The 21,851-nt window shown below is 45.2% G+C and overlaps 1 protein-coding gene and 2 long non-coding RNA genes across 10 annotated transcripts in view; 2 read left to right on the forward strand and 1 right to left on the reverse strand.

Moving 5' to 3' along the window:
- Positions 1 to 21,851, reverse strand: part of LOC135396081 (uncharacterized) — a 51,093-nt gene that overhangs the window by 20,640 nt on the left and 8,602 nt on the right. The gene's annotated exons all lie outside the window — the stretch shown is intronic.
- Positions 8,152 to 11,394, forward strand: LOC135396079 (uncharacterized). Of its 8 annotated transcripts, none has more exons than XM_064627119.1 (9): positions 8,152 to 8,331; positions 8,507 to 8,602; positions 8,687 to 8,727; positions 8,877 to 9,021; positions 9,106 to 9,182; positions 9,330 to 9,547; positions 9,669 to 9,729; positions 9,809 to 10,007; positions 10,341 to 11,394. In XM_064627119.1, the coding sequence occupies exons 1-6, from the start codon at positions 8,262 to 8,264 to the stop codon at positions 9,426 to 9,428; spliced, it is 528 nt and encodes a 175-aa protein (XP_064483189.1). In that variant the 5' UTR covers positions 8,152 to 8,261; the 3' UTR covers positions 9,429 to 9,547; positions 9,669 to 9,729; positions 9,809 to 10,007; positions 10,341 to 11,394. The 8 variants fall into 8 exon arrangements, 5 of the variants coding, with proteins under 5 accessions (XP_064483189.1, XP_064483188.1, XP_064483187.1 ...); XM_064627117.1 differs by adding an exon at positions 8,393 to 8,453 and having other exon boundaries at positions 8,154 to 8,331; positions 9,809 to 11,394; XM_064627118.1 differs by having other exon boundaries at positions 9,809 to 11,394.
- On the forward strand, positions 14,497 to 15,613 carry LOC135396080 (uncharacterized). The gene is made up of 2 exons (XR_010423293.1): positions 14,497 to 14,575; positions 15,377 to 15,613. It is a non-coding gene; the product is annotated as an uncharacterized LOC135396080 (long non-coding RNA).

Here is a 21,851-nt window from a genome sequence, read left to right on the forward strand (position 1 = left end):
CGCTGGTAGACACTCGGCAGCCCCTCACCAGCGTGTCCCTACTTGCATGTAAACCGCTCACGCACCACCTGAAAAAATTGCGAATGAAGTCGGCCTAGGTGTGATAGCATCGTCGCTTGGTAGGGTTGCCGCTGCGCATGTCCCTACTTACATGTCAACCACGCGGCTGTTGTATCGAAAAAAAATTTATGAATGAAGTCGGCCCAGGCGGAAAATTCGCCAAAGAAGTCGTCCCAGGGTGAAAAATGTACAATGATAAGGGCACGCCCAGCCCTTCGGCCCACTGGTAAGCGTACGAACAGCCCTTCACCTGAGCGCCGCCCGCCAGGCGCGGGAAAAAATACGCGAGTGAAGTCGACCCAGGTTGAAAAATGCGCGACGGTAAACGAATGCACAACCACACTTAGCTATTGTTCTTGAAGTTACGTACATCTATCAGAACTTTGTAATTAAAACTCCACTATGGTGCTCACGTATAATAATGTAAGACTTTAGAATAAAACTTGTAATTTTGATTATAATCATATTGATTAAAAATATCTTCGTTGTGCTGTACCATTTTAGTTCTGCTTAATTGAAAACTTGCGTGATTACCACTAATAAAAAATATTGTGTATGACGTGTGATACCCCTTCAATGATATTGCATCATACCTGTAATATGTATAACCTTTATTACGTGTATCGTATTGTGTTTCTTCTGCATCAGGTTTTTTGGCTGTGTTTTTCTCCTTCACACAGTCATAACATAATTCCCGACACTAATGACTTAATAAATATATTTTCACTTGTACTTTTCTGTATGGATATCCTTTGCATGTCTATGCTTGCATGTAAACCGCCTACTGCACACCTGTTGTAGCGGGAAAAAATTTGCGATTGAATTCGACACAGATGAAAAAATGACGAAAGAAGTCGGCCCAGTTTGAAAAATGTGCGATGGTAAGCGCCCGCGAAGCTCTCCGGTCACGCGCCGCCCACCGATAAGCGCCCGGACAACCCCAGAGCCATTTATAGGGAGAGTTTGGCCATTCTCTGATCTTTTGCCGCCTCATGGGTGGAACCTATTTTGACGTCATAGTCCTCATTGCGCCGCCCAAAAAGCCTGAATCCAAGCGGAATCCGGTTATCAGTCATCCAGTCCGCGCCATATTGATGCTGTCCATCAGCTGTCGGACAGCTTCGTGGTCGCGCTGAATGTAATCTACAGAAAATAACCGGCTTATGACCCACAGGCGCCAGTGATAAGGGGGCTTTGTTGCCAACCGGAAAGAGTTCAAGGACGAAAGGCTTTCGAAGCAAGAAGTACGCACGTGTCTTGTCTCCTTGGATTGTAAACAACGATCAGCATCAATATGTTGTCGGCGACCGGTTGACGACTGGATAACAATAGAGCACGACGAGGGAGGTCGTTCAGCCGTGACGTCGCATGACGCGCTTTAAGTTAGGCTCCTCCTAACGGCCAAACTCTCTCTATAAACGGCTCTGGACAACCCTCCGCACACGCGCCGCCCGCCGGTCGCGGGAAAAAATACGCGAGTGAAGTCGGCCCAGACGCGACGGTGGCGCTGCCCTGGTGGCCATGTCTGAGTTTCTCATCCTATCTATACTACTGTTGCGACCCTTTCAGGGACCACCGTAATCCCCTCAAGACCGTGAAAGACCCTGAAAGACCGTGACTTTCGGGCGCGACCTTGTTCACCCCCTAGCTTCGAGCGTAACTCAGCTCTATCAAATTGGTGGCGCTGCCGAACACTATGACGTCATTTCTTTACAAAGAGGGAGATATCTATTGCCGAACATTTTATGTCCGAATTACACCTTCACACTGACACCGAACGCAAGCCTTGAATGCAGTGATTTATCCAGACCCCACCTACCCCCCCTAACACCCCCAAATGTTCAGTGACACCCCCTACCTTATCACCTGTGTACCCCCTAGAGGGCTTGCCCTTGCGATTTCAGGTTTAGAAACATGTCGGTAATAATTTGTTAAGGTTAATGATGCAACTATAATAATGACCCCCCCCCCCCCATTTTTCCAACACCCCTCCATGTTTGGGATTCTGGATAAATCACTGCTTGAATGTCCGAACTGTTCGGGTGATAACCGAACAGGTGGAAACGCTGAATTGGTACAAAATATGAATATGTAAGCCCATTCCTACGCATTCATTCATTCATTTCATTTCCTTTCCTTTGTGGGAGTAGCAGAATTCGTCAGGTGACGAATTCAATATCTTCCGTTTTTTTTTCTTCTATAATCAAACTTAAACTCAACCTCCTACGCATTCGAGCCTCTTTTTCTGTTTTTCGCAGCCGCAAATGTCTACAAGGTACATTCGCGCATTAATATCTGCTGGTAGAGAACATTTTCCTCCTTCCAAGACAGGTTCCTCAGTCACGAACAACAATGTCTATTTTATGCAATTATCATACCCGTGACGGAAAGTAGATCCCTCTTGCTAAACAACTGAATAGAGCTGGACGGAGTACGTTCACCAAACAGCCATTTTCAGACAGGAGAAACTTTGGTAGTAGCTCGTAAGCACCAAATGCTCATAACCTCCAGACGCTCAAAACCTCCAAACGCCCATATGCACCGAAAAAAAGTTGGTGGTTTTGAGCGTTTGGAGGTTATGAGCAGGAAGGGAGAAGCTGCTCATAAGCACCAAACGTCCAGAACATCCGAATGCTCATATGCACCGAAAGGCGGGCGACCACAAAGGACGGGTCTTCCTCTCCCGCATTTGGAACAAGGCCTTAGGGTGAGAAAGGTAGAATGAGACTACCAAGGCCGCTTAATGTGTCAGTTTGGAAGTTTGTGATGTTTGAATTTGGCCACGTGATTTGGCTGAACGTACGTGTGGGTTTCAATAGGGTTAGCGCGAGTCAATGGGTGTTTGAATGTGACGAACACATCCGCCGTCACTCTTCTCTTGTCATGCGCATGCAGCATATTCCTAATTGGTGCACTTACGTCGCGAGACAACTGTGATCTGAACGATGCCACAGCTTGCGTGGCTCAGTGGCTAGCGTGCTGGTCATGTCACGTTCCCGGTTCATGTACCCGGGTTCGAATCCTGGTGCCGGCTGTGCTGTCTGGGGTTTTTCCTGGGTTTTCCTCAGACGCTTTCAGACATATGTCCGCACAGTTCCTGATGCATATCACCTCAGGCCGTCAGTCGTGACGTTGCCCGCCTCTGTGAGGCCGACAACGGCGAGACCTTTCATCATCACCACAGTGTACTAAATTCGCCTACCTGAGGTAGAGTGTTGCTGACAAAACGTCTAAGAGAAAATGTGGCCGATGGACAGATAATATAATCAACACAGAACGCCGTCTACTCGATAGCGGTTAAAGCTACATAATGCTAAAGCAAACGAGTCAACATAAGAGAAAACGAACAGTACAAATAAACTGAAATAAAATTGAACTGAATATACATATTAGAGGACCAACGATACCACCCAGTTCGCTTGAACTAGCGGTGCAGGAAGGAGGCTTCGCGCTGCACGGCGTCGCAGTCAGGCACTGGCGCCATCGCATGGTTCTGTAGCGTTCGCTACAGTTCCACAGTATAAAGTCTGCATTGTGAAGCGTACACTAGAAGTAGTTTTGTCACGTGTTACAACGTGTCTGTTTTTGCATGTTCTTGTCTATTTAGGTGTTTTTGAGGGCCAAAGTACCTGTCTGTTTTCGTGACTTTAGCGCGTAAATTTCCGAGTTCTACTTATAAGAGGAAGTAACGTTGCTTTTGAATGCCTAAAACGAAACAGAAATGAGTTGAAAACCAACCATCCAAAGAAGCAATCCAGTCATCTTCCAGACCGAAGATTGAAGAACTATAGGAGCGAGAATGTGTAGAGCATGTTGGATGGAATTCCGAAAAAAAAAAAAAAAGAGTCCCGAAAAAGTTGGTCCCGGAAAAATTGGTCCCTGGTTGCGTGGCGGAAAAAATGGTCCCGCGCGGTTCTGTGCACCCAAAAATAAAGGAGCGTTGTTGTGGACATTTGATGAACCGGATCATAGTCAATCAAGTGCTATCATTCGCCCTCCTAATTTGTTCGAAATTGGAAGACATGCTTTTTTAATTAACGTTAACCTTAATGAACAATAAATGCTGCACGCCATTTAATGAGGAACATAAAAGTGGTTTCATTTGCTGCACCGCTTGTATTGTACAAATTGCGTCTGTTCTTTCTGTTCCTCTCTTTATTTTGCGGAGTATAGACAACGCGACAAGATCAAGAAGCAATTCTGCAATGTCTGCTTCATTCTCCTAAAAGTGACAAACAAAAAAGAGAAAACAACAAGTAATTAAGAGTCGTCTTTCTTTAGAACGAACATTCAAATCGCAGTTCTTTCTTATTCTCACTGATCAAGCCATATCTTCTGTTTTGTCGACCAACTCGTGGACCCAGCAAACCAAGTATATCCAGCAAATGTCCGTAAGATATCTCGCAGTGGACGTTTGGATATCCACTGGAGTTTGCTACAGATCCGCTTTACATCCATGCGATATCCCAGCGACTAGCATATCTGCCCTGTTTGTAGATCCATTGAAAGTCCCTGTGACGTCTGTCACGGATATTTGGATATATATGGGAGATTACGAATATCGTACATATTTTGCTTTTAAAAATTTGCTGCATGAGACATTTAGTGTCCGTAGAGTGCGTAGAGACCACTGCAACTGTGTACCGGCAAAGAATGTTTATTGTGTGTTTTAACCTGCTTACAATGTGTACTTTTTGGTACCTTGTACTTCATGGGTTATTGTACAGCCTACGTACAAAAGCTCAGGAATCCTCCCAGATAACATATATATGTAAGGTCCACCCCGACTATATATTAATACAAACATACGAGCATGTGCAGCATCCTGTACACTCACGCAATACTATATATGCAGGAACTCAATATTGTCGTGGTGACGGCATCGGGTGGTCTGCAGCGCGTATTACAATCGATGGACAAAGACACTCACATAGATGACTAGCAACGCAATGAGTCAAACGCAAAATGGTGTGCTGCTGAAGGGCGTTTTTCATATACATTACACATTTTGAACAAAAAGACCAGCAATTGCGTGGCTACCGCTTTTTCCTTTGGCTTATATAAGCCAAAGGAAAAAGCCGTAGCAAGTGACCAGTTGTAGAGACAGGTTTTTATCCCCTTCATGTAAACACAGCTAATGACTAGGCCCTGAAGTTTTAGGGTTTAACCCGATTCTTCCCCGAATTTGCATCCTGAATTGAAGGTTGCTTCTTTAGTGTGAAACCCGATTTTTACCTAACAAATTGCCCTCATTGACACGTCTGCAGGAATGCACACTAACTTGTTTGGCAGCAAATGCAGTTAAATAACCGTTTGTAGCAAACCCGTACAGTTAATTGGAGTAACTGAGCCAGATTTCTCCAGGAATTAGCCTACTGAAAGTTTTTCCACCTGAATTTGCATTAATTTAGAGCACGTTTCTTACCCCATTTTTACCCTTCCCCCAATTTAGGAAAAAATTATTTCTCCAAAGCTTCACGCTCTACTCATGACGCTGTGTACGACGTCGACACGCATTACCATGTGCAGTGTGAAATTTACCCCACAATTTATGCTAATATACACTAGTGTAGTCCAGCCATGACATACGACATTAGAGGACGATATGCAGCATCAGTTATTGGTCATAGGATATATAATAAATGAAATTACAGTGATGTACGAGTCCTTATTTTATTTGCTTGTGTTGCTTTGCTGCGTTCTTTTAGCTGTTTGTTATTCACAACAGCAAAGGTTCTCATGCAGTGACACATAAGGATTGCGCCTTCAGCATCATGTTATTTAAATATGTGACAACTGTTGACAGTTGTTAAAAAGCACACGTCATTGGAGCACATAAAAACATGTTGCAAGCTGCAAAAGAAAGCTCTGTTACGCGAAGCTGTCAGAGCTTCATCCGCCTTGCACTGGTCTCGTACTATTCTCCAAAAGCAGTTTCTAAATATGTACAGTGCACCAAAATGTGTTTTGTGATGACATGAACTTGGAATTCCCAGTGGATATTGAAAGGACGTTGCAATGTCTGGGATGTTAGCGACCATATTTGGACCAAGCCATGGATAGCACACAGATATCCGGTGGACGTTGAGATGTCTGAGACATCTGCGACTTATTTTGGATATCACCAGGACGTTTATGGTTTGCTGGGGAGTGGCAAAAGTTGTTTGGGTTTCTGTAAACACTAACAGCTTGGAGCAGTGTGAATGATAACTTGAACTGGAGAATCGCAGCAAAAAAATTTGATGTAAATAATATTCTGCGTTCAACCATTAGAGATGTCAGGCCTTCTGAGTTTGTAGTCAACCGAAAGCAAGATTATCATATCCCCAGCAAACACACATGATTCCCAGATCATCCCGTTTTCATCTCACGGCCTCATCGGGATGAGTTGATCCATGCATTGTCCCCCAGATCTCCGGGAGCGAGCAATAGGAAATCGTCCCATATTCATCCCTGTGAGAGCTGCCTGCGAGAATGCAGACGCCGCGAACCCTTCGCGCCTCCAACTGCGCTTGCGCGGTACGCAACTGCGGCTGCATTTCGTAACGTTACTACGTGATCCTTAATATGGTCGTTACCGAACACGATGTAAAATTTATCAATTTCATTCTTCATATTTACGCATGGCATATCCAGTATTTTGTGGTTTTAATAAGGTACGCGACTTGCGCGGCTTCTAGGCGGCCAGTGGGAGCGATATTCAAACGTTCAAACCATAGGTGGGGATCAACGCGTTACAAAGTAGTGCGTTACCGGTAACGCGTTACATTGGAGTAGTGAAATATGGTAACGCGTTACATTTGGGAGAAAAGTAACGAGTAACGTAACGTCACTACATTTTTACTAACTAACGCGTAACGGCGTTATGCGTTATTGCGTGTTCGGGAACATTCGTTCATCATCTAAACTTGAAAGCTTGAGTGAGGATATAGTGCCTGCAGAATACGGGAAAATCCCCGATTTTTTCTATTCATCTTCAACAATGAGAAGAAGGTCACATCGGCACTCACGAAGAACGCAAAAGAAAAGCTATTGACCTACCCTGATTAAGATGGCACCTTTGTTAGTCAACTCTGTTTTGTTTTGTTCACCTATGTTTACCACACTCCCTCTGGTATTTCTCGGATGAATGGGGCAAAAGCGACAGAAAAATAGCCTCTGCCCTCTGAACAAGTAACAAAGTACCCAGGCATTGGCTGTTTGGATTTGTACTGTGTGAGATAAAAGGTCACCATCTCTATCAACCTTCACAAGGAGCACCACTGTTCATTAGGCGTCCTCTCAGACAAACGGGCGAAGCTCAATTTTGAACATCAACTACTTCTGCGTTGCAATAAATCGGACATGTAAGTTGTGTTCATGCGTGACTTTTGGTTGTGCGCAACATTTCTTGTATTGGTTTGCGGAATGCACTTATGTAACTCAACCAAAATGGTACATATTATAACGACAACTGGTGAAGTAATGCAAAAGTAACGGCATTACTTATTAGAAGTAACGGCGTTAGTAACGCGTTAACTACTATCGCAACAGTAACGAATAACGTAACGCGTTACTTTTTGAAAAAGTAGTGAGTAACGGTAGTGCACCACAAAATAAAAGTAACTTCCCCACCTATGGTTCAAACCGTTAGCAAGCTCGTTCGGGTTGCAGGGTGGAGGTGTTGTGGTGTGATGTTACAATTGTGAGCGAGTTGTGCGTTGTGTTGTGAGTTGTGTGAGCGACTTGAATTGTGTTCATTTGTTTGACTACTTGTGAGTGTAGCTGGGAGAAAAGACACCACTCTGGAACCAGACTGTACGCTGAGGTGCCAAAAAAATGTGGATGCCATCACGCACATCTCGACGAAATGTCAGTGTTCCCGTGAGTGAGAGCCTGCAAGCAATACGTTCGTAAGGTACAGCGGCGAAACTAACAATGTGACGGCAACGAGGGTAGCCGGTACCCTCAGTCAGGGCACGATAATACGAGTAACAGCGGTCCAATGCTCTTGGAACACGGCGCGTTTCTATCCCGCAATTCTCAAACAAGTGGTTCGCATGTCACGGACATTTATGAAGACGCTTCCGATGAAGGTATAGAAGAAGTACATGTGTTACACCAGCGAGGGTCACATATGGCTCATTTGAGCAACGCTTGTACGGAACAGACGTTACCGATGGCAAAGTGTCGATGACTAAAGTGCATGGACGCTTGTACAGATGTTCAGTCACAGGTGCAATTCTGAAGGACACTCTCCACTAACATACATGGACTTGAGCGACGTTCAAGGTAAATTAATCTATATTACCACAATTTAGGAAGCGTAGAGTCAGTATATTTTTCTTTGTAGAACATTCTGTCACGCCAACTTCTGCAGCATGACTGTTCTCCCGAACTGAAAGACCTCCCTTGTATGTCAAGTGAGTCATTGTTACAGAACATGATCACTCTTTGTTGAAAATAGGAGAAATGCTGTCACGCTGTCTCTGCTGCAGCGTCAAAAATCGCAGACCAATCCAAGATGTGCCGCCTCCACCTACTTGGCAACCTTATTCTCACAGTATGATTCATTCCATTGTTTCATGGCATTGCATTGAACGTGTTGTACTTTAACGCTGGTAAAATTAAGACATTCATCATGCAGTGAATGAAGCTGGGCATCCGGACCCTGAATTTCCCATCGGGGTACGCAGAATTATGTATTTCCAGCCATACAAAACGCTTTTGAACATGCTTTCAGCATGGTTGGCAAACCAATCCAACCTAAATTTCAGAGCCGCTGGATGACCTTGACACTTTATGCGCTTCATATCGCTTACGACATTGTCACACAGAGTCCCACACAGTCCGCCAAGTATACAACGATGCAATGGCAGACGAGGGAAATGAATGAGCGTCTACTTCAGCCAGTGGGGCAGTCAGCCCAGCTGTCTCAGTCCCAGCGAATAAGGCAACCAGACGCACAAACTTCACAGTATGGTATGCCAATAAAGGTTCTCCCAAACGATATTGTGATGCGTTGACTGTTGTATGGTGAACTAACTGCAAAGCAAACTGTTTCAGCTGTGCGTATCCCAAGCAGAAATCAACCAGATGAGTGGCCCCTTCCCCGTACTGCTGCAGTGTATATCCTGCACATGGTAGGAACATTTTCCTGTATGTTAGAAGTGCATTGCAGATCATAATTCCGTAGTCAGCATCATAAAAAAGAAAAAAAAAAGGATCGCGTACTATACCAAGCATACGATTCCCTCTGTCATTAATTTATTTCCTTTTCTTTCTCCCAGATATTGTGCGTGAGTAGCTGGTGCTCTTATCGAGTGCCTACATCTCCATTTTTCTTCTTTTTCATTCCATTCATGTTGCACATATTTCCAAATCCGTAAACACATTTTTAACACTCTATACTCATGAGACAATCATGTGCTTTGACGTAAAAAATGTCATCTCCTGTTTAGATGCCAACATCTTGCAGCGGAGCAGATGCTTTGCACATCGGTCACAGGTGATCAGAATATTTCATTTAACATAATTATCTAAGTACACAAGTCACAGGTATGTAGCCTTCAACGTTTTCCTTGATTTTGCGGCAGATTGCAACTTTTGTACGTTGTTTCTTCTTCTAGGTCTTAGGGTGTTAATAGGTGCTTCTCGAGGGCTGTCTCAGGAGATCTCCCCACATCGGAAGTAAATACCTCCACTTTGCCTCTTTGCTTCCAGCGAAAGGGCGCAAAGCAATTAACGTAATTTACTTTAACGTTTACAGCTCAAGTGCTCAGAATTGTGCATACCATGAAGCTTATTCAGGAGCACCACACCGTGCGGCTTGACCTCATATCGGCCAAGTTAACAACGGCACCAACGGAAAGGCCTGCAGAAAAGGACATCTTCAGGGAGCCATTCTAATATCGTCAAGAGCTTCTGCGATTCGATGTCTCTCTTTACTATCACAAAGGCTATAATTGGTACGTTCTGCACAATCCACGCGCATTGTCTACATGTATTTTGGATAAGGTTGTGCGTAAAGTTCTGTTTTCGTCAGTTGAGTATCTCATGGCTTTTCTTAATGATGCGCGAGCACGTTCTTCTGAGATGAGGGGGCAGTGACGAAAGAGACATCACTAGACTGATTTTGTGTGAACTTATGTCAGATGATGTGGCACAGAACTTCAGCTACAAGGGTCGTAAAGGAAAAAAAAAAGAACTTAAGCGCCCTCAATCTGGGGCAAGATTGTCATTCGTATGTACTTTACTCTGCATACTAAAGTGCTCATAACACTCAAATCATCCATTTGCAGCCTTCAAACTGTCTTGTCAAGTTCTCATGCATGCTCAAACGGCTAGAATGTAGCCCGCTCGAAGCTTCTGCTTGCCAAAAGTGCAGAGGGGAGTTATACTGTGATATTTTCTGGAGCATCGTTTATCTAATTGAAGTACTGTATACAATATTTCCTTGTGATCTGACTTAAAACGTTGTTCCTTAAAACTCTATTATGCGAGGTAAAAATCGAAGACTTTTGTCATGTACAGTATGTGTCAGCCACATATGATGGAACTAGGAATGTAACAAGAAAAGGCTATAAGTGTTGTATATCACGAACAGTTGTTGAATGTTTCGAAAAGTAGTATGTTTTGGTCACATGTATCTTTTCCTTGAGACAAATTAAATAGCTGTGAGTGATTGCTTAATAATGCCTTACGTAGACGATGTTCGTAGCAAAAAGATCGCGAAATTACCACAATACGAAATAACACCAGAAGTGACAATCTGTCACGAGCTTTGTGCCTTTCGATAAAATAGCGTCCACGCTTATGTGAAAAAATGTCACCTTTTCTGTGGATTTCCAAGTTGTAACGCGGTGCATTTTTCTTGCAAAAAGAAAAAAAGTGTACTTTGACTGAGACACAGGGGTAGGTGTTTCTCAACCCAGTCTATACCTTCTGGTTGACACATAGACCCTATATAAGAAGTGAAAAAACTTTGCTTTGTTCTCCCTAAGTTATTTATTAGCAGCATTGGGGGAAAACGGGTAGGCAGATTAACAAGGCTCATCAGCTGCTGTTCGCGTAGAACGCTTCGCCTGTTTTAATACCGTGGTTCACATTAGCTGGGACACCCTGTATACAAACATTTCTCAGTTTACTGTTCAACCCACCCTTTTTCTATTTTCTCTTCTGAGAGAGATGAGAGAAGTTTGTGAATGTGTTTGTGAAGCGAGAATAGGTGGAACCTTGCACCTCCACTGAGTTTCAGAGGTTTTTCCAACAGTGGGGTGTTTATGTACTCTTGTTTGCAGTACTTGTTGTGTACAAGGCCATGTGCGCTTAGGAAATAAATATATTTTACTGAAATTCCAAAGCAGTGGTTTCAGTGCTCTTCGAAATTCTGAGCCACGGCAGTGGGCGGGTGGCGGGAGGAGGAGCTACCGCGAGCTCTGGGCCGCATGCATGCTTCACTGCAATACCTCAAAAGACGCACGCAGTATCATCCCAGCTTGATCGCTCGGGTGATCCCCGGGTAGCTTGCGGGGACGTTACTCGGGTGGCCAAGTTGTGCGTTTTTCGGCGTTTTTTCGGGGATTGGCATTCCTACCGGGAACGAACGCATCGCCCCAATGCGTGGTTCGGGGTTCATCGCAGGTATGGATTTTGGTTTGCTGGGTCTCTAGACTATGACGCATTGATTAACCACCTTGCGAAGAACAAGGCTCGAAAGAAGGGTTTTGCGTAAATGTTCACTGTAGGCCTATGTATGCATAATATAAATCCTACATGTAGGACTTATTCCAGCTTCTGCATTCTAAGTGAGCCCGGACATATGTTCGGAGGAGGCCACGTTCTTTGTTACTACAGCCCTGAGAGCCGAGTGCCTTTCGAGCTAGAATCATGTCTTTTGTCCTAGGCTGTCTCCATGTCTATGAAAATGAAGCTCAAATTTAAATCCATAAACGAAAAGGCGCTATTCGTTCTGGCTACCTACAAGCAGGACCAAGCTGTTACATAAACTTCAAACTGACACATTAAGCGGCCTTGGTAGTCGCCATTCATTCCACCTTTCTCACCCTATGACATCGTTCCAAATGCGGGAGAGGAAAAACCGGCCTTTGTGGTCTCCCGCCTTTCGGTGCATATGAGCATTCGGATGTTCTGGACGTTTGGTGGTATGAGCAGTCACAGCCCAATCTCCCGAATCCCAGTTCGCCGAATGCAGTTAAGCGGATTATCTTTCAGGGGAAAGGTCAACCCCTCTCGGCAAGCTGGGAAATGATATAGGAGCTTTTCGGCGAGTTAGGTATGGTGGAAAATGACCTACAGAAACGTGCGAGAATCATTGAATCCCTTAGTGAACAGCGGCTGGAGAACTAGAAATGGTGTTGAAAGATGACACCCACCAATCACAATATCATTAGCAATATTCATGACAAAAAACCCCGACTAGGGAACGTAGCAGCACATGCAGATAAGGCCACAGCTGAAGAGTTTAATAGGGAGACGATAAATTTATCCATGGCCAGAGTAACCAAGGGGGACATCTCTGTATCAAACTTCTCTTGTGTGTGATCTTTCTATGAATGCAACAACTCAGGGAAAAGAGCGTGTTTGTGTCGTCCCTAATTGTGGTCTGCCTCGGCCAAATCTCGTTGTTTACATCTTTCTATGTTCACTGGTCTCGGGGGTTTTTGTACTAAATCCCTGCCACCAGCTCGCATGTTTTCTCGACATTCTTTCATTAACAATATGTGTGCGGTTTAGTAATTTGTTCATTTAGAGTAAGAAAACTTTATCTTCGAGACACTTCAGTCCGATAAATTTTCTGTGCTTTTTATTTAAATATTTTAAATGTATTTTATTACGGCTCCTAGACCTAGAAGCCGTAAGCTCTGCGTCGCTATCGTGAGAGGTCCTATCGTAGTAACGTTGTAGCTGGCTATGAGGATGATTTTGGTGGTGGTGGCGGTGGTGGTGGTGGTGAAAGGGCTTGCCGTTGTCGGCCACACAGATGTGGGCAACGTCACGACTGACGCCCTCGGGAATGTGCGTCCTGGGCCGACTTCTAAGGGAACTGTGCCGACATATGTCTGAAAGCGTCTGAGGATGATTTTGATGCCCTCTACAATCACTTATTAACCAATTACAGGGAAAGCGTAGTGCTTGTGAAGTTCAATGAAAAGCCCCATAAGGGATGAACGTAGGAAGAACAGAATGTCCCACGAACAATTGAATTGGTTGGTTGACGGCATGTTAGTTACCGAGCGTTCTGCCTGCCGGTGCGGCGGAAGACAAGTTGCACTGGGAGGCAGGACCGGCGAGAAAGGGGGGGACGGGAATGAAGCCCCGCGCCTCTTCACGGGCCCGCCCGAGCCCGACGGTTGCCAACACCAGGAGACGTGAGGGGCGCGACCGGGCAGGACTCCGTAGTCTTGCATCCCCGGGGTCCGCCGTAATTTCTCTCACCGGCACTGCTGGGAGGACAGTGTGCCCTAAGCCCCCTTCATAGGGAACCTTACCAACATCTGAGGAGAACCCATGAACAACAACCAGACAGCGCAGTCGGGTCACCTCTCAATTTCGATGTGGAAGGCGATGGTCTTAGCCACTATGTCACGGTGGTAAGGTGAATTCGGCGAATTGGGAAGGGACATGTCGGTCATTCGGCCAGTCGAACCAGCACATTTGGAGGTCAAGGGATTACGGCTGTCTCCCGGCCTTCAATGCATTCGGCCAGTTGGGATTCGGCAGATTGGGAGGATCCGTTATGAGCAGCTTCTCCCCTCCTGCTCATTTCCACCAAACGCTCAAAACCACCAACTTTTTTTCGGTGCATATGGGCGTTTGGAGGTTTTCGGCGTTTGGAGGTTTTGAGCGTTTGGAGGTTTTGAGCGTTTGGAGGTTTTGAGCGTTTGGAGGTTATGAGCATTTGGTGCATATGAGCCACAACCGAATCTTTCGCATTTGCAATGATAGACATAGCACACTTGACAAACTTGGCATACAACTTGGCAGGAGGTAACCTAGCATCATCATATAAATAATATGAGTAATGTAATAATATAATAGTAATTGTAATATATAATAGTAATAATAATAGTATAATGGTAATAGTAATAATAAATATCTAATAATATAGTAATGAAATAAGTACTAGAATTTACAACTAGTTTTCTTTTACGGGACACATGAGCACCTGCGTACGACGATTCCTACTGTTGTTGTTGTTTTTATTTATATTTATTTATTTTAATGCTTCATCGTTATCCCGACAATCCTGGTGGAATCCCGGAACTGGTGTCGGGTAACAAAGTTGTTCATGCATCAGTTGAATGTCGACCCAATGGACAGGCTTTTGTCTTATTATTAGCGCTGTCATGATTCTTAATAATTTTGCAATGAAATTAGTTCGCAAAGTAACCGCTAGGGGGACAGATCCATGACTTTTTAGAGGAGAAAAAAGCATTGCGATTCATTCAGTTCTCTAACTGGCTCTCGGATGGAATGAATGCGTCGTTCTGCCCTCCTCGTGACTGCTGTTGTGGTGGGCAGTGTGGTGATTTGTTGAGTGCTTAGTCCTTTTTCTTGTTAGCTATTGGGTGCGTTCAGTTGGCGCCCCTGAGGGCGAGTGTTACAGACTTCACTCACTTAACGCGACACCAGCGCACCCGGCGCACCCGAGAGTGTTGGACTCCATGCCTCTTTTCGAGCTCCCGTTTCATTTCGATGCATGGAAGCAGACGACAATCACCTGGTTGTTTGAGATTTTCCGTGACGTACTTCCTGTTAAGCGTAGAGTGAGCGCCGGCAGGACGACCTTCGAAGTGTGGGCTTGGAAGCAAAATGCAGGCTTTATATGTTACCAGTGCTCTGATTTCAGAGAACTAATCTTTTTATAACCGTTATCATGCTTTTTGTATTAGTGGACAACTTGCACACGGATATCGGCGGTTATTCGTAGGAAATGCTGTGCTTTAATGCACACATCTTCAAGTAAACATCTCCTATGATGTCTATTACAAATTCCCATCTTTTCCATTTCATTCGATTTTAGAAGAAGGAGCCTTCACAACCGTAGTCGTCTCTTCCCACATTACTATAGGTTCAAACTAAGCTAATGTGTCCTCCCTCTGTGCATTGCATGAGCAGATAGCAGGAAGCTGCATCAGCGAGCGAGCAGGTGTAGCGCTCCAAAGTTGGTCTTTGCTGTTATGCGGTGGCTCTGAGTGTGCCAAAAGAGGAGCGCTTACTAAATGCACCCATTGATGTGATGATGTCCCTTGTTAGCATATTTTGTTCTTTGTTTCGCAGTAGTTTGCATTCCTCTCTCTCCTTGCTTGCCCAGAGCTCTCCTAACCTGCCCGGACCTGCCATGGTGACGTCACACCTAGCGCCCAAGGATGTCCATGAATAGTTATCACAAGGAGGAATGTGGTGCCACCTGGTGTGATGATTTGCGACTAGGTAGCCGCCTGTCGTCGATCTCTGCAACCATCTACCCAATGATGGCTCCGGATACTCCAGACCGCTTTCTTCAAGATGGCGTCGTTTATTTTCAATTAAATTGTTTCTCTCCACTCTATTTCTATCTATTTTTATTTATTTTTATCAGCTCAAGTAACCAACAACCTGCAGGGTCCTCTGGACATGTGTTAGATGCCCTGACTCACTGGTCCCAATTACTGTGGGGGGTCCTGAATTCCTCTAATTGCAATTTAATAGCGTCCAGAAGGGTTTGTGAGTTACACGCTACTTGAGCTGTTCAAATACTACTGTAACCGTGGTCGTTACTGTGAGGGGGAATCGCGACAGGAGGACCTGTGAAGGATATGCTATGCAAGTAGGCCAGCTGTCTGCATAGCTCTCCAGCTTCCCTCTCCTCCCTATTGCTCAATGAGCGACCTGAATAGTCACTCTCCCAAGTAAGGGGGCTCACGATGAGGCGCACATGGTTTCTGCTGTGTACCCATGCGGGGAACCATGCCAGTCTACGAACACCCCCTTTTGGTGGTTGCCAAGGTCGTGCCGAGGACTAGGAGGTGGTCGGTTCAAATCCTACCACCGGCTGTGTTATCTCAGGTTTTCCGAAGGCTTTCCAGACGAATGTCGGCACAGCTCCCCCAAGAAGTCGGCACAGGACGCATACTATCCCCGCTGTCTCCCACTCCTTCCTGCTGTCCTCCCTCCATATCTGTCCATGTCTGTATGCAGCTCATAGCCACAGTTGCTTCGCGGCGCTAACACGAAACTAAAAAAATATTCCCTTATGACTTCCTCGAGAGTTGGCAGACGTTCTGTCATGTGGTTTCTCCAAGCTTTACCCTAATCCCTGCGCAGAGAAAAACACCTTTGTAGCGTAAGCACCGTTATTCCGGTGGTCACCGGCGAATTCGTTTTCGTCGAACGTATGGAAAAGTCACTGAACTCTTCGGCGCACTGCCATACTCGTACGGAATGCGATAGCATTGCAGCAAACGAAAAGACCGCTGTGACAGCACATTTTTTGCGCGCGACCCAATGGCAAATTCGACCATGGGTTGCCACCGGCCACGTGAAGAAGCAGAGGTTTCACCTGCAAACGTGTCCACTTCTTGCTAGAGTCACTGTCCTCTTTGCTGCGCACTTCTGCTCATTTGGACGAGTGCAATGGTGGAACGCTTTGTCGCCCATCGCTTGGCTTTATCGGTCGCACGCCACTCACGTTCCTCGTTTTGAGCCATGACGTCTACGTCTCCCGCAGCAATGGCGGCACATCTGCGAACTCTATACTTGTTCAAATGCTCCGCAGCACACCGCCTACGGTGTAATTCCGTGCATCCGTGGATGGCATCACGACGTGGTACGTGCTATGCAGAGCGGCATGGCCGAGTGGGTCCACTATAGTTGGTGGTAGCCATGCAATGTCGTGCGGAAGATTAGGTGATGGTGGGCTCGAATCCTACCATTGGCTGCGCTATCTAAGATTTTCCCCTGAGTTTTCCGGCAGACATTCCAGACGAACATCGGCACAGTTCCCCCTGAAGTCGGCCCAGGACGCACACCAACCGCACCTGTCCTTCCTGCTGTCCTCTGTCCGCGTCTGTACGCCGCTCATAGCCACAGTTGCTTCTCCGCGCTAACACGAAACCAAACACGGTACACATCGGAAGCACTCTATAGGAAAACTATACGATAAAGGAAGCTGTCGCATCCAAGAGCAATATCGTGATGTTAGTCACTTCAAAGAAATCAACTGCTTGACTTTTCATGTTTTTGGAATCATTGTCGTGATAAAACCTTCCAATCTCTTCTAATCCTTCCAATCTTTCTAAATCTCCCTACTCCCGCGATAAAGAAACCTGTCCAAGCAGTGAGACACGATGGGAACGCTAGGGCCCCAAAAGTGCGTTAAAGAAATGTTATCGCATTTAGAAGTTCCCGGCGTACTGTTATTAGTTATGTCAAGAAGCCCTTTGCATCAACTTCATCACCTTACGTGTAAGATCACGGCACCATTTTATTATTATTTCACCTACATCAGTGTGCACAAGCGCTCGAGCAAAATTACCAGATCTATTTTCAGAATATCGCCCAACCAAGCCGATATCAAGCATGTCTTATTTGTGTCTATTATTTCTCCGTTCGAGAGATGAAAAACGCAGTGGTCAGTGGGAGGTAGCGACACGAGAGACGGAACAAATCGATACTCGGTAGAATTTATTCCGGACATTTCGCGCGTGGCACGTTATAGACACCAGAGTTCGTCATATGCATGACTAGGGTAGTGGCGTGTGCATGACTAGGGAGTGTGGCCATTAGGAGGAGCCAGACATGTACGTATCTTGAGTATTGTATTTGAAATACAGTAATTTAAATACTTTTTCAGTATTTTGTATCTTGTTAATTGCTTTTCAAGAAATGTACGAGGGTGGTTCCATAAGTTTCCGGCCCGACCAACTTTGAATAGTAATAGAGACAAAACAAGTGTATCACTTTTCGACATAGTCACCCTTAACTTCGATGCCCTTTTGACACCTTTCAACCAGCATTCTTATACCCTTGAAAAAATAGTCCGAAGTTTTGTCCGCAAAATGCTGGAAAACTGCCTCTTGCATCTCACTATCGTTTTGAAATCTCTGTCCTCTGAGATCCCTCTTCAAGTTTGAGAACAGGAAGTAGTCACTCGGTGCCAAGTCTGGACTGTAGGGTGGGTGGTGGATTTCTTCGAAGCCGCACTCCTTCAGTGCGGCCTTGGCAACAGAAGCCGTGTGGACAAGGCCATTGTCCTGGAGCAACCGGACACCTCGACTCAACCTGCCGCGCCTCTTTTCCTTGATGGCGTCTCGCAGGCGGTGCAGGAGTGAAGCATAATAAGTCGCATTCACTGTGATGTTCCTCTCTTTGAAGTCGATGAGGAGGACCCCGTGACAATCCCAAAATATTGTTGCCATGATCTTCTTTGTGGATTGTGTGACCTTGGCTTTTCTTGGGGTGCTTCTCCTGGTTTGCGCCATTCCATCGACTCCTTTTTCGAAAGGGGATCATCGTAGAGCACCATAGTCTCATCCCCTGTGATATTGACTTCAATATTTCTTCTTCGTTCTCTTGACAGAGCTCCAAAAACTCTTTGGCACATACGACACGCTGTTGCTTTTGAACTACGAGAGAGGTCGTGGCACCCATCTCGCACCAACCTTTTTCATGTGAAGGCCCTCGCCGATGATGCGAAAAACGGTTGTTTTGGAAAGCCCCAGCCTTTGTGAGATTTCCTTCACCTTCACACGCCTGTCTCTCAGCACTTCCTCCTCGACAAGAGACAAATTTTCTTGTGTCACCACTTCCACTGGGCGACCTTCGCGTGGATCATCTTCAATGGACGCTCGCCCCAGTCGAAACGGCTTAGCCCAGTCTTTTGCCGTTCTGTACGACGGAGAGGCTTCCCTGTACACGTTGTCCAGTCGCGCTTTAATTTCGTTAGGCGAAAGTCCCCCTTTTGTCAAGAATTTTATCACAGTGCGGTACTCGATTTTTTCCATTTTAACTGAAGAGTGCACCCTGGCTGTTTGAAATGCCGCTCTCCAACCGACAAAGGCATGGAGAGGATTAAGGGTGGTGCTCCGGCCCTCCAACAGATGGCGCCACGCGTCCTTAATCGCATTTTCAAATTCGTGCGCATTTTCTCCCTCGGGCCAGAAACTTATGGAACCACCCTCGTATCTTGTAATGTAATTTAAATACTTTTTTTGTATTTTCTAGTCAGTATTTTAATTACTTTCATTATTCTGGCTCATAGACTCGTAACGATTTTTTTTCCGAAGTGTCCTGACTTTTCGATTCTCCTCATCCTACCGATGATAGGTCAGGGTGGGGCAGTCAAGAGATGACCTCACAATTTGTGTTCTCTCTGCGTGTACGGAGTAGCAGGATGCATGTTAATCCTCTTGGATGTTCTACTCATGCGTGGAATGGGATTCCCTACAACCCTCTTGTGATCCAGAAACAAACCGGGTCTTGTACTACTGGCCGGTTTCCATGCAAGAAGTGGCTCTCAGGTCGATGGTCTAACCGCTTCTGGAATTCAGTGAATTCCGGACCTGCTTTTGGGATATGCCATTGACCTGAGTGCTGACCTCCTTCAGCTTTGAAGGGTACCATATAGGGAGACGATTTCTAAGGGTTGTTTTCAGCCACTGTTGGCTGCGCGCATGATCACATCTCAGGATGGAGCCCCACATGAAGACTGCGCCTTTACTTCCTTGGCCTTATCTGAAGCCCTATTTCGAATGCGTTGCCAAAACAGAGAAAAGGCTATCGTGGTGTCTGTTCTTTATGCCAATTACGAAAGTATCTTGTGAGTATCTTAATTACTTTTTCAAGTATTTAGTATTTTACTCTAAATACTTTTATTCGTAAGTAATTTGTACTATATTTCAAATACATTTTCGCTGATGTACTCTGTATCTTATTTCAAATACTTTTTTGCTGTATTTTGTACATGTCTGGGAGGAGCCTAAAAAAGAGGCTCGACTTGTCAATCAAACTTGGGCGCGTTTCATTGGCTGCCGTTTTCCATGGAGGCCGCCATGACAGCGAAATTTCTCCAAAATCGAGGATAGTGCTTGGAGCGGCAAAGCGGAGATTTCGTGAATTTTTTTTTTCATAACCTACTTTAATTTTATTCTGTGAGTATACATCATCTTGTAACTAGCTGCAAAATCGTCTTGAACTTTCGCTCCGCCATCATTATTTATGCGAAAACGGAATGTTGCTTCGCTACCGTAGGTATAGTGAAGACCGCGATATCAAGAAAATAGCACGAAAGACGTCACTGATGCGTAAGATTTTACATTATATCACTGAATTTTATTCCATACATCTTTGGGCATTTTTGATTTCATATACTTACGTTACGTGATTAAAAGTTACCGGCAGCCGTACGAACAAGTGATTCTGTGGCTCTCCTGGCCAATCAGCTCTGCCAGTAACCATTTCTGCCAAGGATTTCTTCAGTTCCGAGTCTTCCCAACATGCCTCTCTCCATGCAGATGGCGTTGATAAAAGTGGGTGCAAAATCCGTTGTTTTCGTTCGTCACCAGTGATATCAGTTTCAATCCAAAGTTTCTCCAAAGTTTATCTAAAACGGTGGCACCCATGAGGGTGAGGTATGCAGGGTTCTGCTTTTGTTTTCGGTTTTAATCGATAAACACAGAAAAACATCCGCCGAGTAAATTTTCCCTTATTCGGTTTTAATCGAAAAGCACTGAATAAAGAGAGACATTCCAGGACATGACAGGGGCAAGTTGCTGCACATGCCCAGCAAGTTGTTGATGCAGACCAGAAAACCATACAGAAACATGATGGTTGTGAAAAATGTCTGTTTACTTTTTCGTTACCCGTAAAACACCAGCACAGCGAACAACGCCATGTTGAATGAACGTCGTGCGAAAATTACATTGTGATTTCTCTTTGCCGATAACTGTCGGGCAAACCATGTACGTGCCAGGAAAAACATCGAAAAACGTCGATTTCGTGAAAATCAATAAGCACCGAAAAACACGCGCCGAATCCGCACAAAAATAAAAACTGAAAGCGCGGAACCCTAGGTATAAGTACCAGATGGCCTGTAATAATAGGGAACTGTATTTCGACCTGTGATTGGCTAGATACCTCAAAAGGTGGGTGGAGCCTCAGGTAAATGCAGGTCCATTAATGGCCAGATTCCCTTAGTCGGCACTGGACTAGGGTTCCGCGTTTTCGGCATTTATTCCTAGGGAGATTCCGCCGGCGTTTTTCGGCATTTATATATTCTTTAATTTGGATATTTTTGGCATTCTAAAACGTTTGCGCAAATAGATGCCGAAAAATCTGCAGCTATATGACCCATCCAGGAATAAGTGTTTTTCCCTTCACAGAGGAAGGTTTTTCCCTTAACTAAAAACTAGTGGCACCGCAGGGCGGTATTCCCAGCATTCCACCTGGAAACGAGGTGAAGAAAAACGAAAATGTGATTCGCGCCCCTGAAGGAAAAAAAATGCAATCGGGTACCAACATGTTCGGTACCTAGCACCATATGCAAGAGTGTAATTCGGAGCTTTTCGGAATCTACCAAATTTTCAAGAAAATATCTGGCGGGTGGCCTTCGGCATCTTTCGGCAAATGCTGAAAACGCGGAACGCTATGCATGACCTATAGGAGTATCCGAAGAACAAAACGTTTCAGCGCGTTGCGACGTTACGACGCTATTTCCTGACGCTGTGAAGCTGACTCAACGTGGTGTGTACACCAAAGGACAACGCAATGAGGTATGCTTTCGGACTCCTCTTCAGAACAGTCGCTTCGCT

Source organism: Ornithodoros turicata, chromosome 5 (assembly GCF_037126465.1).
Source record: "Ornithodoros turicata isolate Travis chromosome 5, ASM3712646v1, whole genome shotgun sequence".
In the NCBI taxonomy this organism is placed as follows: Eukaryota; Metazoa; Arthropoda; class Arachnida; order Ixodida; family Argasidae; genus Ornithodoros; species Ornithodoros turicata.

Coding starts and splice junctions, on each gene's coding strand:
- LOC135396079 (XM_064627118.1), top strand. CDS start 8,262: ATGTTCAGTCACAGGTGCAATTCTGAAGGACACTCTCCACTAACATAC. Junction 8,728..8,876: donor ACCCTGAATTTCCCATCGGG/GTACGCAGAATT, acceptor ATTGTCACACAG/AGTCCCACACAGTCCGCCAA. Junction 9,183..9,329: donor CAGTGTATATCCTGCACATG/GTAGGAACATTT, acceptor TCTTTCTCCCAG/ATATTGTGCGTGAGTAGCTG.